We start from the raw sequence: 15,215 nt of genomic DNA on the forward strand, positions 1-15,215 counted from the left end.
GCTCCTTCATAGCAGTACCTTCTCTCCTTCCCGGACAGTGGGTGGCCAGCGGTCAGCCAGAGCAGGTTAGCTCCGGCCGCCCGCTGGCAATTCACCGGTCATCTAAAGCTGCCCCTTGCCTAAAAAAAAGCTGCCATCTAAAGCTGCCCCTGCCCCAAAACAACAACCTTGAGGCCTGGGGTGTGTTAGCCACAAATATGTGGCTGAAGTGATAATGAGACCAAGGGCTGGTGACAGCCGAACTTACACGTGAGTGCAGATTTTACAAAGATCTGCTGGTCCCAGGGAACTCCAACTTCAGGGAACTCAATGTTACAAATTATAAATTAGTTAAAATTTATAAGATGTGTATAAGAGACAGATATCATAGCGTTGAAAAGTGAGTAATTTGTTCAAAAAATATATTATTTATGAGATGGATGCAGAATTTTATCAATAAAGTGAGCACTTTTAATGCTGTATATGGTTTTAAGTGATACAATGTTTCTAAAGTCATTTAGATCATGAAATATGTAGCCCNTTCCTCCTTGGTTCAATATCCATAAACACATCCTAACAACCTTTTCATCAACTCCTGTAACAGGCCTCACATCCAACATGGCCTCACAAATCTTCCAAGACCTTCTGCAGACCCAGTTTACAAACTTTACCACAGCTTACACTGATGGTTCTCGCATTACAGAACCTTCAACTTCTGCATCAGCAGCTATGGTGGTCCCATCCAAAGGAGTTCTCCTCAATTGGAAACTCCGTCCAGAGGTGTCTGTCCTTGAAGCAGAACTATTTGCCATCCATGAAGCGCTTGAGTGGGCTCAAAATAACCTTGAAAGTAATGAGAAGTTTGTTGTATTTACAGACTCCCTTAGCTCACTGTACCTAATTGCTGATAGAAAACCTCATTCTTATATACATCTTATTTTTCAGATCCAAGAAAAGCTGATGGCGCTGGCATCCCCACATGACCTCAAACTACAGTTCATTCCAGGTCATCGAGGCATTGCTGGGAATGAGGAAGCAGACCATGCAGCATCACTCGCCCACTCCCTTCGGTACCGTACAATCACTCCTAGGTCAAAGGAAGAGACGGTAAGAAATATCCGGCTTGTTTTTATTGAGTACTGGCAGCAGGAATGGGTTAATATCACTGAAGCTTCAGGAAAGGGCCTTTTCCTCCGCCAAATTAAAGATAGAGTAGGCAATTGGCCTTGGGCACTTAACCAAAATAGACTTGTGGAAACAGCACTTGCTAGACTTCGGATGGGTCATGCTGGAGTGAGAGTACACTTGGCTAGGTTCAGAATTGTTGATAACCCTATGTGCAACTGTGGCCAGTGTGTAGAAACAATAGATCACTTGCTGCTCCACTGCCATCTGCATGCTCGGGCTCGAACTAATCTGTCTAACACACTAACCTTGCTGAACGTTGATCAATCTGTAAAGAACTTGCTAGGAGGAGGCCCTTTCCCACCTGAAACACAGGTGAAGATAATTAAAGCCACCACTGATTACCTTATAGAAATTAATGCCCTGAAGCAAATATAGTCTAAATAAATGGAACCTAGTATATATTGACCTATCTTAATGATAGTCAGATATAATATTGTACTTCTGCCTTGAATCTCTAACAATTTGAGTATACTAACTACAAATAACACTCTGTGGAACTAACTTTATATTATACCTTCAGCAAACGCACCTGTGGTGCATCCATGAGTTTCAAGTAGAGGTTTCTCTGAGCAGATCAATTGAATACTGTGATGACTGCCTGTGTGAAGGGTGCCTCTATTTGTCTCCACCAGATAAACAAATATTCCCTTGCGGATCCCAAATATTCCTTATTGTGGAGCCCTGCCCATAAGAGATCCGTCTTGTTTGCACATTTGCATTAAACATTATTTTGTGATAGTCATTTTTGGCTGAAAGAGGCTCCAGGTTGAGCCGCCCAGGCTGGACCCTCACCTAGAGTCTGGGTTCTCGTATGTGGCACAAGTTGCTGGGACTCCTGCACGGACAAAATCCCTGTGCAAACTTGGGATACTGGGACTTCTGTAACAGCCAAATCCCCCTGCAGACGTGGAGCTACATGGATGCGTCTCCAAAGCTCCAATAAGCATCAAACAAACCAAAAAGGAAGCTGTGTTGTGAGGCTGTGATCGTGGATCTCGGCCGTTGGTCACAAATTTTGACAATACTGCAACATCCTAAATGGCCTATATTTTCCTGATGCGACTTGATCAATCTTGACTAAGTTTTGTTATAGACATCTCAGCAAGGTGGATGATAATGTGCCTGCTGTGCCATTCTTTTCTTAGTAAGTTTTGTAAATTGCACGATTCTGAGTTTTGACATGGAAATCGTGAGCAGCAAGCCTCTATTGATTCATGTTGGGTTATGTTTCCTGATTTGGAAACTTATCTCTCTGGAGTCTGGGACATATGATATATGGCACATTAAATAACCTATTTTTCTGGCAATTATGGGCAAATGTAATCAGAATGCCTAACTGGAAATTTCACTTCCCTGACAGAGAATCAGAGATAGGGACAAAACAGACTTTTTTTAGATGCTTTCCAAGTTCGTTTCTGAGTCCTAGATATATTATAGACTAGGGAAGTATCATAGACTATGATAGACACCAGCCTCATCATGCTCAAGGCATTGGTGTAAATCTTGATTAGAAATTAGATCAGGAAATTTAAAATGAACTGATTCTAAAAAATTTGTTTGTCACTATGCTATTAGAGGCACTAATTTTTGTAATTGAGATAGAATTGAGCTGTAGTATAATACAACAGGCATGGAATATACCTACTTGGCAAGCCGCAACTGAATTTTTCGAGCTATGGTTTTATGGATTTGCCAGCCATTGATTCCATTTCTTTGAGCTGTAGTTCCATTTGTCAAGCCATGAATTCCATATCTTGGCAATGAAAAGCCATTTACGAGGCGCAAATTTATTTGCAAAGTCCATGCACATGTTATCCCAAATCTCTAATTCTACCCAAATGTCAAATGGCAACAACAACATTTGTCTTTACTGTAAAGGCCCGTTCACACTACGAGACTCTGCGCGACTGACGACTGAAAAACTGGCTTTTTCAGTCCAGACTGAGGCAGTCCGGACCATCGACACGGGCTCATCGGCGAATGAAGCAGTGTTCATTCTTTTGAGCCGTTCATCTCGGGAGTGTCGCTTTGACTGCCGTCTGAGTAGGTTGTGCGTTGCTGTCGCTCCTACCCTATTTACACACAATTACCTGTTTATTTCTTTGCTTTGCAATGTCGCATGACGGAGACTAGAACAGAGATGTTACTGAGAGGCTTATTGAGTTATATAGACAGGCACCTTGCCTATGGAAAGTAAAAAGTTCGGTTTACAAAGACAGAATCTCAAGACTTCAAGCATTAGAAAAAATAAGGAACAAATGAAGAAATCAGATGCATCTATGAACATCGAAAAAAAACTGGGACTTCTGGAACAGCCAAATCCCCCTGCAGACGTGGAGCTACATGGATGCGTCTCCAAAGCTCCAATAAGCATCAAACAAACAACAAAAAACTCCTGAAGTTCTGAACAGCTCCCGGCGTCTAACTGCCATACTTCGTTACAAAGATTTTAAGATGCCTCCATGCGTCACTGGATGCGTGGTTAGTACCCCCCGGGTTCGTGGTTACTGGTAGTGCCCCAGGTGGCAGGTGAGTGGTTAGTGTCCCCAGACCGGGCCCAGGTAGTGGTTAGTGTCCCCAGGACCCAGGTGAGTGTTTAGTGTCCCCAGGTAGTGGCCTAGTATCCCCAGGAAGCCAGGTTCCTGGGCAGTGGCCAGTGGGCCTGGTGTGGTCTGTGGTGTGGGACTATCTGCCCTGGTCACTGGCCTGGAGTGGGGCTATCTGCCCTGGAGGCTGGAGCCTGGACCTGGAGTGGGGCTATGGCTATCTGCCCTGGAGTCAGGGGGGGTAATAAGGAACAGTTATCCGACTCATCCCACATTTTGTAGAAATGTTGTAGCAGCTAAACTTATCAAAATATTGCAAAACTACAAATAGTGGTATCAAGTTCAACATTTTTACTATCTATCATCTATGTGGCATAAAATAAGTTGAGAAATCTTACATTTATATACAGCAATCCCTTGATTAGCACGGTTTTGAATACCGCGGTTTTGATTAACGCGGAAAAAAAAGTTGCGACCTAATCTTAATCTACACGGTGCCAGTTTTGATTAGCGCGACTTTTTTCACAACGCATCATTTTCCCGCCTCTAGCCAGAGGTGTTACGTTCGTAACAAAAGTGTTCCTTTTTGCTTATTAGATCTTATGTTGTTACAATTGAAACAGTTTGTCCAATTTTGATCCTCCTTTTCATTTATAGTCAGTCACCTGGCAGAGCACTGTAGCTAAGGAAAGCATTCCACCTTGGGTGGAAAGCTTTTTTATAAGTGAACCTCCATTTCTAGAATTCCACCCTGCTGACTACAGAGTCGGTTTAACCGCACCTTGTCTCGTTCATAACTCGAATGGTTGAGTTCGGCAATGTTCGCCGGTAAGTGCGCCATGCCAGTGCTCTAGTTACTCGTTAGCCTTCAACTGGTCAAGATCGCTGCCATATCTACTGCTCATTTTCATCAAACTACATAATTTTCCTTGATAAATTACCGTCATAATTATGGGCAAAAAGGGAACACTTAAACGTAAAAATATCACTTTGGAGACTAATTAACTGCACAATTATGCAGGAGAGAAAGAAATCAAATACTACTGTGCAATTGAAATTGGATTCGTTTTTCAGTAAAAAATAAATGTTGATTCATTTGCATTTCTTTCATTTATTTCCCCTATTATTTAGAAAAAAATATGATGAATTTTAGTGGAAAAAAATTATTATGTAACTGCTATTTTTGAGGATTCATTATAATTATTCCCATATATTCTTAAGTTTGATTAGCGCGGTTTTGCTTAGCACGGTAAAACTCGGGGATTTATTAACCACGTTTATCAAGGGATTGCTGTACTACCTCTAAAAAATCCCTGAAAAAAATGTGAAAAGTGAGGTTTTTGAAATGTACCTCCGTTATGGTCTGTAGCAAAAAAACGTTTTTGCCGTATCAAAAAATTTTACTTACATAAAAGTTGCACACAGGTGTTGGCTTGAAAACCTGATGACAGAATTTGCATATCTCATTCTATAAAAAATGGTGGCCATTTCTGTAGGATGGGGTAATAAAGAACACCCCCCTGGGGTAATAAGGGACACCTCTAAAAATGCATTTGCAGTAGAACCTTAATCAGCAAAAGGCTCCAGTTAATGAAAAAATTAATTATAAACAAAAAACTTTGATTATATTTACCTTGCTCAGTGAAAAAATTTCCCTTAATGAAAAATTAATGCATCATTGGTCATCACAGAATTGTGCATAGAATGTCAGAGATATAATTGAGCACCCAGCAACATGAGAGTGAAAAGTAATTAACCTAAATTATAATTTATTTCTCCAAAAATATGATGGTTGTCACTTGAATATTCCTTTCTGTTTCAGGTATATTTTTACAATCTTTTTTTTTTTGTTATAGTGAATTCACTTGACGCAATTAAAATGGTGTGAAATTACAAGCCTTCCTGTAATCTTACAGATACAGAAAAGTGCCATACAGCAGCTGATAGTGATATGAAGCTTGCAGTGGACAAGGTTGTTGTAAGCACTTAATGGTATGTTCATGGAAACGGTAATTTAACATCAATAATACGGTAATGTGTGGGATATGAGATCATATCAATTAAAGAAAAAAGAGTAAAAATCACAGAAAATGACATTATTATCTATATATACATCATCTGCAAAGGAAAAGGAGGATTTCAGATTAATGTTAGTAATGAATGAGTACACTCTGCATGCTTCAAACATTTTAAAATTAAGTTTTATTTCAAGGTTTCCTGATAACCCATTTCCAGGGGTAATTCGGGACACTTTTAGTTTCTGTCTTGCACCTTACAATACAAATAGCATATGGAATTTTTTTTAAGATGCCATATGATAGCTCTTGCAAAGAGCTATAAAATGAGTCCAAACTTGTTTATGAAATGTTTCATGGTAAGATGTTATTAACAAAAAATGCTCAAAACCATCCTTTATTACCCCTATAAGAAGGTTGTCCGCACTACTTGTTGGAATAGTACCTGTTGTAAGGCCTAGCCAGTCAAGTTAGACCACTTTGTCTTTTGTCCCTGTGAGGCTGACTGAGCTATTATAGGCTGCAGTACGCTATTCTCAGGACAGAGCAAAGTCCTCTCCTCTCAGGAGTCTCTCAGTAGTCTCTCTGTAGTTTAATAGTCTACATAGATGATTGCAATTCTAAACTGTTCTTGAATAAATATAAAAACTATATCAATCAATTGAACCCAACATCATCACAACCCCGTTTGATGGTATATCTAATGTCCCCTTGTATGTTTCCCTGTCCATCATTGAATTTCTGGGATGGCTCTTTGTTCCTCACATAACAGCTTCCCATGACACATACTCATCACTGCACTACTCTAAACCAGGTAATTCAATGGTTACAGCTCTTCTCCAGCTCGCACACAAAATCATGATTATCTTCACTTCTAAATGGCCTCTTTCTCACACTGTGTATCAGCCTTTGAACCTTTGAAACTGCTCCTTTCTGTGATTGCTGTAAATACCTTGCATCAAAACATGGCCTGATTGCTGTGGTCACAAACTAGCATCCTGCATCTACCTATGATCTTACTCTGCATATCATAGCATATATATATAAGTATACACACTGAATTTCTTAAGGGGCAGATGTCCCCACCATCATCAGCTCTTCAATAACTATATTTCTGACTACCGTATTTCATAAGTTATTCTGGAATAACTTCCTAGAGCTATCACTCTCCAGCCTCTCAATCATTCTGTAACAGTTGAATTGGATCTCCTAGGTAAAGACCCATGAAGACTACCTATATTTTGCCCTATTACTTTGGTCAGTTTTGGGGATCACAGTTTGTCTGCTGTCCTATAGAAGAACTAAGCAACAACACCTATTCAGATCAACTGAGTATAATCTAACTTATTCCTGTTTGAGAAAGGTTATCAATGTCAATGTTGTCAATTATTCATTAGATGCACTTTTGAAATGTAACTAGTATTGCAAGATATTTTCTCAGATATTGATCATGGGATCCCATTGTAAAAAGGATCTCTGCAAGACATCATCAGGATTGCACAGACATGTTTTTTTAAGCCATCTGCCTGATAGAAGTGGTCAAGAAGCATAGCACATGTTTTCAGAGATGATGATTTCCACTCAATTCAGTGGGCCCTTTTGAATAAAACTTAAGCTTCAGGCTGGTGCTCCCTTTGTCTGAAATTTTCCCTTTCTCAATTATATTGATTCACTATATTTATATTTACTGACAATGAATGTCTAAAGTACCATTTCGTTTTCTATCCTTGCAGTGTTCTCTTCTCAACAACTGCCTAGCTGGCTGAGAGGAATGTGGTGAACAACCAAGTCCTCACAAAACAAACAAAAGAAGACATAAATTTGAACCCCTTTGCTTAAATTAACTAACATTGCAGATGTGTTGTTGGTTTAGGAACATAAACCAGTTTATTAGTTGATGACAACAAACTGTGTCAAAATTTTCTGTTGGATTGATAACATTGACAATGATTCCAAAAACCATCATTCATCATTTTGAAGTGTTCATTTTTTACTGGATATTTCTACTCTGCAACAGCTGTTCCGCTAAGTTTGAATCCAAGAACAAGGTACGAAATAAACATTGATCTTGGTCAAAATTCATATATTTTTTTTATTGTGGTATTATATAGAATTTTAATGCTATTCAACTGAATATATTTTCTGTATTTTGGAAGCAAAGAAAGATAAGAGATATCATCAATTCATTCAGATTTTATTGTGAAAGGATTTAGGAAGCACACTAAAGGGCATCAACTATTCAGGAGATGTACATATATATACAATGAACAATTTTTTCAAACTATAACTGGCATAAAGAAATTTGGGCTGATGCATTAAATTTTATGACTTGGGTAATCTGTAGATAGTTTAAGCTGATGAGGGCAAAAATTAAGTGAATTTTTAATGCTACACCATTTTCTTGTTAAAGCAAATAAATTTTGTTCTGTTGAAATTTATCATGTAACTGTTGCACTGTATTACATATGTACATTCCATGCTTGTATATTGATAACTTGTAATCATTGGTTGCAAGATATGAAGCATTTGTGTAAAAAAACATATTTTACAAATTGATTTTTGGCCTAATTTAATATGAAGCTTTAACTTCAGGTTGTTTTGGGTCCCCAGCCACAGACCGTTGAGGAGCGAGGTTTGGTGAAGGAGAGCATCAAGTGGAAGGAAGTGGTGGAGAATCATGGCAGTTACTACAGTGGGCAAACTGTCAGCAACTTCACTACACTAGCATATGTGACTCCTGTCAGTGATTGTTTTGTGAAAATTAAACTATATGTTTAAGAGTAGCTACTAGCTTATGCCAAACATTTATAGAATCTTATCACATGTTATGTTGTTTAGGCGTTGAATTTATTTCTCTAATAGAACAGTTCAAAATACCATCAAATAAAATTTAGCTGCTGACAAGTGGGTTCACCATTCATTGACAAGCTAGAGGATGTGAATAGTTTTTCAACAAGTGATTAATGCAACCTGATGGTCATGACTTAATCCACCAAATGCATTCATTGAATATCTTATTAAGTTCTTTTACAAATTATAAGCCAATAATATTGATTAGTGTCAGTGGCCAGCCTAATCTGAATGTCAAAAGTGGTCCGGCAAGAATTGTACCAGCTTGAAAAGAAAAAGCAATAAAAAAAACATATCAAGAAAACAAGCACAAACGAGCTGAACAAAATTTATGGAAATTGGTACATGAAAATTAAAGATACACTTAGATTCTGTTCATCCTCCTGTAGGTTTTAAGAGAAATTTGAAAACATTGATTTTCCCCACTAACTTGTAGCTATCCCTTACTCCTATTTTGAAGACTATGAATGAGTCCTCTAGTAGTGTCTCCTTCTACAATGGACTTCTCCAAAATTTTCCATGTTTTCTAAGTGCATCATGCATGTTTTACAGTGGAACAACCACGGCTATGACGTAGCTAAGCTACAAGGACATCGCTTCAGTTTTATCTCGCCAGTGTGGCTGCAGCTGCGCCGCTCGCCGGACACTGTACGTTTCAACTTTCTCAACATATATTGGATGTAACCTTCATGTTGTCTTCTTTTCCTGTATATGCCCTATTCCCTCCGGGCATAGGTTCGGAGCGGGGGGTCATTTTGACCCGAAAACAACAAGAGGGTTAATTACTGCCCTCTCCTGAGCAATCTTTTGTGGTATCTACTGTCCAACATTTTTAGATTAACAAATTCAATTAAATTGATGATTGGTTAATAACATTAAACGTGGATTTTATGATCAAGTTGCAAAGAATCGTTTATTGATTGGTTTTTGCTCCGTATTTCTTAAAATTTTGCATTCATGCTCATTACTTTATAGGGTGGTGGTGGCTGGTCCATCACTGGCTTGCACGATGTTGACAAGGGTTGGATGAGAGATGTAAAGAAGAATAGTGGCGCAAAACCAACTAAAAGTGAGAACATAAATTTTGTGTGAGTTTTGTCTTCTCAAATAAAAGACATATAAAATTTACTTTCTTCTAATCATCACATGTACTTAGAATTGCTAAGTCTATAGAATTATTAAGTTATTCTCATGGGGTGAATCTTTGACTTACCGGTACTACATTTCAAGAGTACCTATATATTGAACTGCTGTTATTAAATGCCTTCTCAAGCTGCCAATTGGGACAATGTTAGGGTTTGGAAGCCATTTCTCGGGGATCATTCTGGCACCAATTAAAAGTCTGAATATGGATAGAAAAATACTTTGTCTAGAAGTGCAAGTCATTGTAATGGACTCACGTACATCTTCTAATTAGGTGTTTTTGATCTCTTTTCTCACATGTTAATTTTCTGTTATTTTCAGTTGTACCTCGAATAATTTTTGAAGGCTGGAACAATGCTCAGTTCCAAGTTCTTGTGGATGATCGCAACCTGCGGCTTCACTTGGCTTCTGACCTCATATCTGCCATTAAGGTTTGCTGCGTCTTTAACTTCTAGGCTACTTTTTTACCATCATTCTTGGGGGTGAATTAAAGATTATGATATATCAAATTATAATAGTGCCTCAATTGTTTCCAGAAAATAACTGGCGCTATAAATGAATTTTTTTTATTATTTCCTACAGAATGTGTTTCGAGTGATTGACTTCCAAATAGGATTTCTGTGAGAAGTTATCCGTGGCTCATCACCAGAATAAGCAATTGATCAGCATTTAGTAGTGTCATTCATTTGCTCTGGAATATGAAGAAATTTTATTCTTATTGTTTAGAGAGATTTCGTGTCAAGCCTGCATGTACTGTATTATGATCAGCTCAATTTCTTATTAATTAGGATCTTCTAAACATCGTTGAATAGAATTGGACGTTAGTTAGATCAATATATATTTGAATATTCTGGTGTGAAACACTTCCGATTTGAACTAATTTCAAAATATTTGAAAGTATATAGATGCATCGGTGGGAGAGTTGTATAATGATTGATTAATGTTGGTTTAGTCGCAGGGTTTTGATGGCTTGGTGCTGGAAGTGTGGAGTCAGCTGCCCGCCAGAGCTCTGCTCGCTACCATGCCGGCCGTGTTGGCCGACCTAAGCTCCTCCATCCGAGATGCTGGCTACGTGTCCATCCTGGTCATACCTCCTGCACTCTACCAGGGGTTCGGTCAATGCAATTAAAGCTTTACAATTTTACTCTACTTGCTATTAAGGATAAAAATATTGCACCATCTGTGTGGAATCTCGAATTACAATATATCAGTGTGCATATGGATAGTGACTACTTTAATGAATCTATTTCTTTATTGGTATTTTATGGATCAGAACTCATTTATTAATCTTCGTAGTTTGAGCAGCATCTGCATGTTAAGATTTAGGCTTTCATCAGCTGCAAACCAACTTGGTCAACCTATTAAGTTGGCAATCATCTGGCTGGCTGCAGTTAATAATGCTGAATGATCAAATTTTTAGTCCAAGTTATGGTCAAGTTTGTGTACGTACAACATTTATGCAATGTGATAGAGCGGACATATTTCTGCCTGCTGTCCATGTGGTGGCAGTTCAGTTGGCGGTGAGATTCACCAACGATTTTTTTTTACTGCTGGGTCTCAGGCTATATTTATTGGCCTGAGACCCAGCCCATGGGCCTATTTATTCAACGCCGACACTTCTATTCTATTCTATAGCTAAATTGACGGTCGAGTCGCTTATTACGCTTATTATTCTATTATGCACAGCTAAATTGAATTATGTAATCTTTCGCTCTAAGTCTACTTGCCCTTAGGGCGAATTCCTCTTCTAGGTGATTAGATCTTCTCTTTACAAAAAAGATTGCCACGCCGAAGCATTTCTTACCCGTTGTTAAATGCTCATTCATTTGATATGACGCATTTGGCACGAACGTATTCGTTCTCTCAATGCTCTCTGATCTTTGTAACACTTTGCCACTTTAGCCGTCACTTTCTCTTAGTTGTTTTGTTTGCTTAGTTGCTGCTTAGTTGTTTGTTTTTGCTTAGTCCGACATAATAGGTACCGTAATTACAATATTGTTCCAGTTGCTTTATCGTCTTTTCTCCGTGCTATTTTCGTGGCAGGGACGCGCCTGGCATATTCCAGCGCGCACAGTTCCAGGCCCTGGCTCCCCACTTTGACTTCTTCTCGCTCATGACTTACGATTACTCCAGCTTCCAGAACCCTGGTGACGACCCCTAGCTTTTGCTCTCGCATTACCGACACAAAAACTTAATTACGATTGGGGATTGTGAAATAAATTAATAATAGACTATTGCAAAACATATTAATGATTGACGATTGCAAAATAAATTATTAATTGGGAATTGTGAGTGAATTCTCGAATTTTGTTGAAGATGAAGTCAGTCTCAAGTTATGTAATTTTTTAGTTTTCGGTTATATCTAGCGTTTGAAACTAAATTCAGAGATTAATTAGACTTCACACATAATATCTCGTGTTAATCATTGCGGTCATCTTTCCAAAGAGTGAAGTAAAGCACAGAAATCTGGTTTATTCATTCTGTAAGGTGCGTTGCAAACTGTTGTCATAAAATTCAGTACACATTGCCCATCGTTCAACAAAAAATTTCACTATCGTTTCATTTTTTAGGTCCCAACAGCCCATTGTCGTGGATGCAGAAGTGCGTCGAGCTGATCGAGCCTGACGCTGCATCCAGTAACCGAAAGAAGGTCAGATCTTATTTTGAGTTCACATTTTGAGTCTTTTACCTTTGATGAGGTCAATAACTAGACCACTAAACCTTGTAACAGATTCTGTTCCAAGCAAAGACATGCTTCAGTTCGTCCATTAAAGCATATTTTAGTACGTTGAAGCAAAGTGGCCGAGATTCACGGCACCCTGAAAGGAAACCGTCACGATCGAATGTCACTCCATTATTTTATCTCGGCAGATATTACTGGGCCTGAACTTATACGGTCTGGACCACAGCGTGACGGGCGGCAACCACGTACTGGGCTCTCAGGTCGTTCAGATCCTTGCCGAACACAAGCCCAAGATTAAGTTTGACGATCGCTCCGTCGAGCATTTCTTTGAGTACAAGTGAGTTCATATTTTGATTCATAAGTATATAAAATTTCTGCGAGTTCGAAATTATTATTCTGTCTCAGACTCAAATCACTTACCGGTACGACAATACAGAACAAATACACTGTCATTGCTGACATACGGTTCAGCTCTTGGAAAACGATCATAAGTTTTATAGATTTAACTACAGCCAAAAGCATCTCAAAAATAATGCTGAACTGTTGCGGACCTTCAGAGTAAATCCGCAATGTAATTGATGTACAACAGGAACGGCGGTAATCCAAACAAAAATTGTGATTTTACTTCAATTATGAATTACATGATTTAATTTGTGTAATTGTATGCCAGCGGCAGTGCACTTTTTAATTTCTGTTTATAAAGTGAATAATTTTATAATATTATTTACGCAGGACAAAAGGTGGGCGGCGCACGGTGTTCTACCCCACGCTGTTCTCCCTGCAGCGCCGCCTGCAGCTCGCCGCTGCGCTCGGCACCGGCCTCTCTCTCTGGGAGGTCGGCCAGGGCCTTGACTACTTCTACGACCTCATGTGAACGCCGGGGTCTTGACGACTTCTACGACCTCATGTGAACGCCGGGGCCTTGACTACTTCTACGACCTCATGTGAACGCCGGGGTCTTGACTACTTCTACGACCTCATGTGAACGTCGGGGTCTTGACTACTTCTACGACCTCATGTGAACGCCGGGGCCTCGACTACTTCTACGACCTCATGTGAATGTTAGGGCAATGAATTGACTCGTTCTAGTTCTACAGTTGGTTGGAGGTTTCCTTAGGACATCGGATTGTTCGACTAGTCAAGTTTTCGGCTGTGTTTGTGGCCCCTGGCCCTTATAGATGACCACCCCGACCGTAACTTTACAATATTTATAGACTCCAAAAGTGTAGTGCAGGCCCTGTCAACCTACAACAGCAAACATCCTATCATCTTGGAAATTCTGGCCTGGCTTTTGCGTCTGGTGGAGGCGGGAAAAACGAAAAGCATCTGCTGGGTCCCGGGACACGTGGGGGTGCGGGGAAACGACAGGGCGGATGAGGCGGCGGCGGGCGCTGCTTCGTCGGACGTTGCCATTTATAGGGAGGACGTCCCATGTCACGACCACTACCCCCGCATCAGGACCAGCGTTCACCATATATGGCGCGAGCTGTGGCTGAACACGAGAAACAATAAACTGAGAACAATCAAGGACAGTGTATCAGCATGGAGCTCATCGTACCAGAGATCCCGACAAATGGAGATAGCGCTGTGTAGACTGAGGATTGGCCATACGCGCCTCACTCACGGCTACTTGATTGAACGGCGCCCTATACCATATTGTGACGACTGCCTGATGCCCCTGACAGTTCTGCATGTTTTGGCGGAGTGCCCTAGCCACAAAGACATCCGACAAAACTGCTACCCCAACACATCCGCCCTCGATCATGACGAGATGCTCACCAGAATGCTGCGGGAGGACCGGCGAAGTAACTTCGAAACCGATAACCTTAGACGATACCTGATGGAATGCAACCTGCTGCCAGAGATTTAGCATGGCCCCGTAACGCCACCGCCGGTCGGTCATATGCACTTGCACCACCGCCTTTAGCGAGACTATAATCGCACCTTGCCATCACCTAGACCAATCCTCACTAAACTTTCGCTGGAGTTGATACATGAAGTTGGAGCGGACCCTCGCTCCATGAGCAGGGATTCTACCGCCCAGCCCCTGCGCCTAAAATGGATCAGGCTATAAGCCTTGAAGACGGAAGAAACCAGACATCTTTGACGTAGCTGCAGACCTCACCTCCGGCGCGAAATAGATAGCTATCTGAAGCGCTAGTAAATCTTTTATTACTACTACTACTGTGTTTGTGGACGTTCTCCGATCATTTGTATCTGAAGTACTACTGTGAGTTGTGCGATCTTCGGTCTCTGTATAGTCTAGTTTTTATCTCTGTATTGAGTTTCTGGTGCGGAACCATGCAATATTGATCGCGAAACATGACCTCTGTAGTTCTATCTTGGGATTTGTGTGAGTGCTTTGTCTTGTGCAGCATAGATATCGTACAGGAGATATGCGGTGTGCTGGTCCAACCTTTGATATGATGTGATATCACTACTCCGTGATTTTTCGTTGTGTTTTCCTCCTCTGGTACTTATGTGTGTGATTCTGGTTTTCTTAGAAAAGTTAGATAAAGTATTATTTATTTATTATTTCATTGTTTATTATGTTTTTGTATGATTATATTAGTTTTCATACAAGTTGTGTGTTCCTCAATCTATAAATTTTATGATACACAAATAAAAGTTTTCTCTATGATGAGTTCAATTTTTCACATTGCGTTTGAGGTCTCAATATTTTCTGTAATCGCCACGTGATAGGTAATGTTGACGGCAGCTTAAAGCGCCTTTAGAAAGAACAACCACACAAAGCTCCACAATAAAGTTCCGCGTAATTCATTAATGTTTCTTTTTTTTACTATCCTAATT

At 40.0% G+C, this 15,215-nt stretch overlaps 1 protein-coding gene across 1 annotated transcript; it reads left to right on the forward strand.

The window, feature by feature from the left end:
• Nucleotides 1-7,461: 7,461 nt before the first annotated feature.
• LOC108670033 (chitinase domain-containing protein 1) lies at nucleotides 7,462-15,045 on the forward strand. Its single transcript, XM_018157483.2, has 10 exons — nucleotides 7,462-7,776; nucleotides 8,321-8,467; nucleotides 9,131-9,226; nucleotides 9,554-9,647; nucleotides 10,043-10,152; nucleotides 10,674-10,831; nucleotides 11,765-11,868; nucleotides 12,292-12,371; nucleotides 12,593-12,741; nucleotides 13,137-15,045. Exons 1-10 carry the CDS (start codon nucleotides 7,675-7,677, stop codon nucleotides 13,276-13,278), a joined length of 1,182 nt encoding a protein of 393 aa, XP_018012972.1. The 5' UTR covers nucleotides 7,462-7,674; the 3' UTR covers nucleotides 13,279-15,045.
• Nucleotides 15,046-15,215: the final 170 nt, after the last annotated feature.

The sequence above is a fragment of the Hyalella azteca genome, unplaced genomic scaffold, assembly GCF_000764305.2.
Source record: "Hyalella azteca isolate HAZT.00-mixed unplaced genomic scaffold, Hazt_2.0.2 contig1323, whole genome shotgun sequence".
Classification (NCBI taxonomy): Eukaryota; Metazoa; Arthropoda; class Malacostraca; order Amphipoda; family Hyalellidae; genus Hyalella; species Hyalella azteca.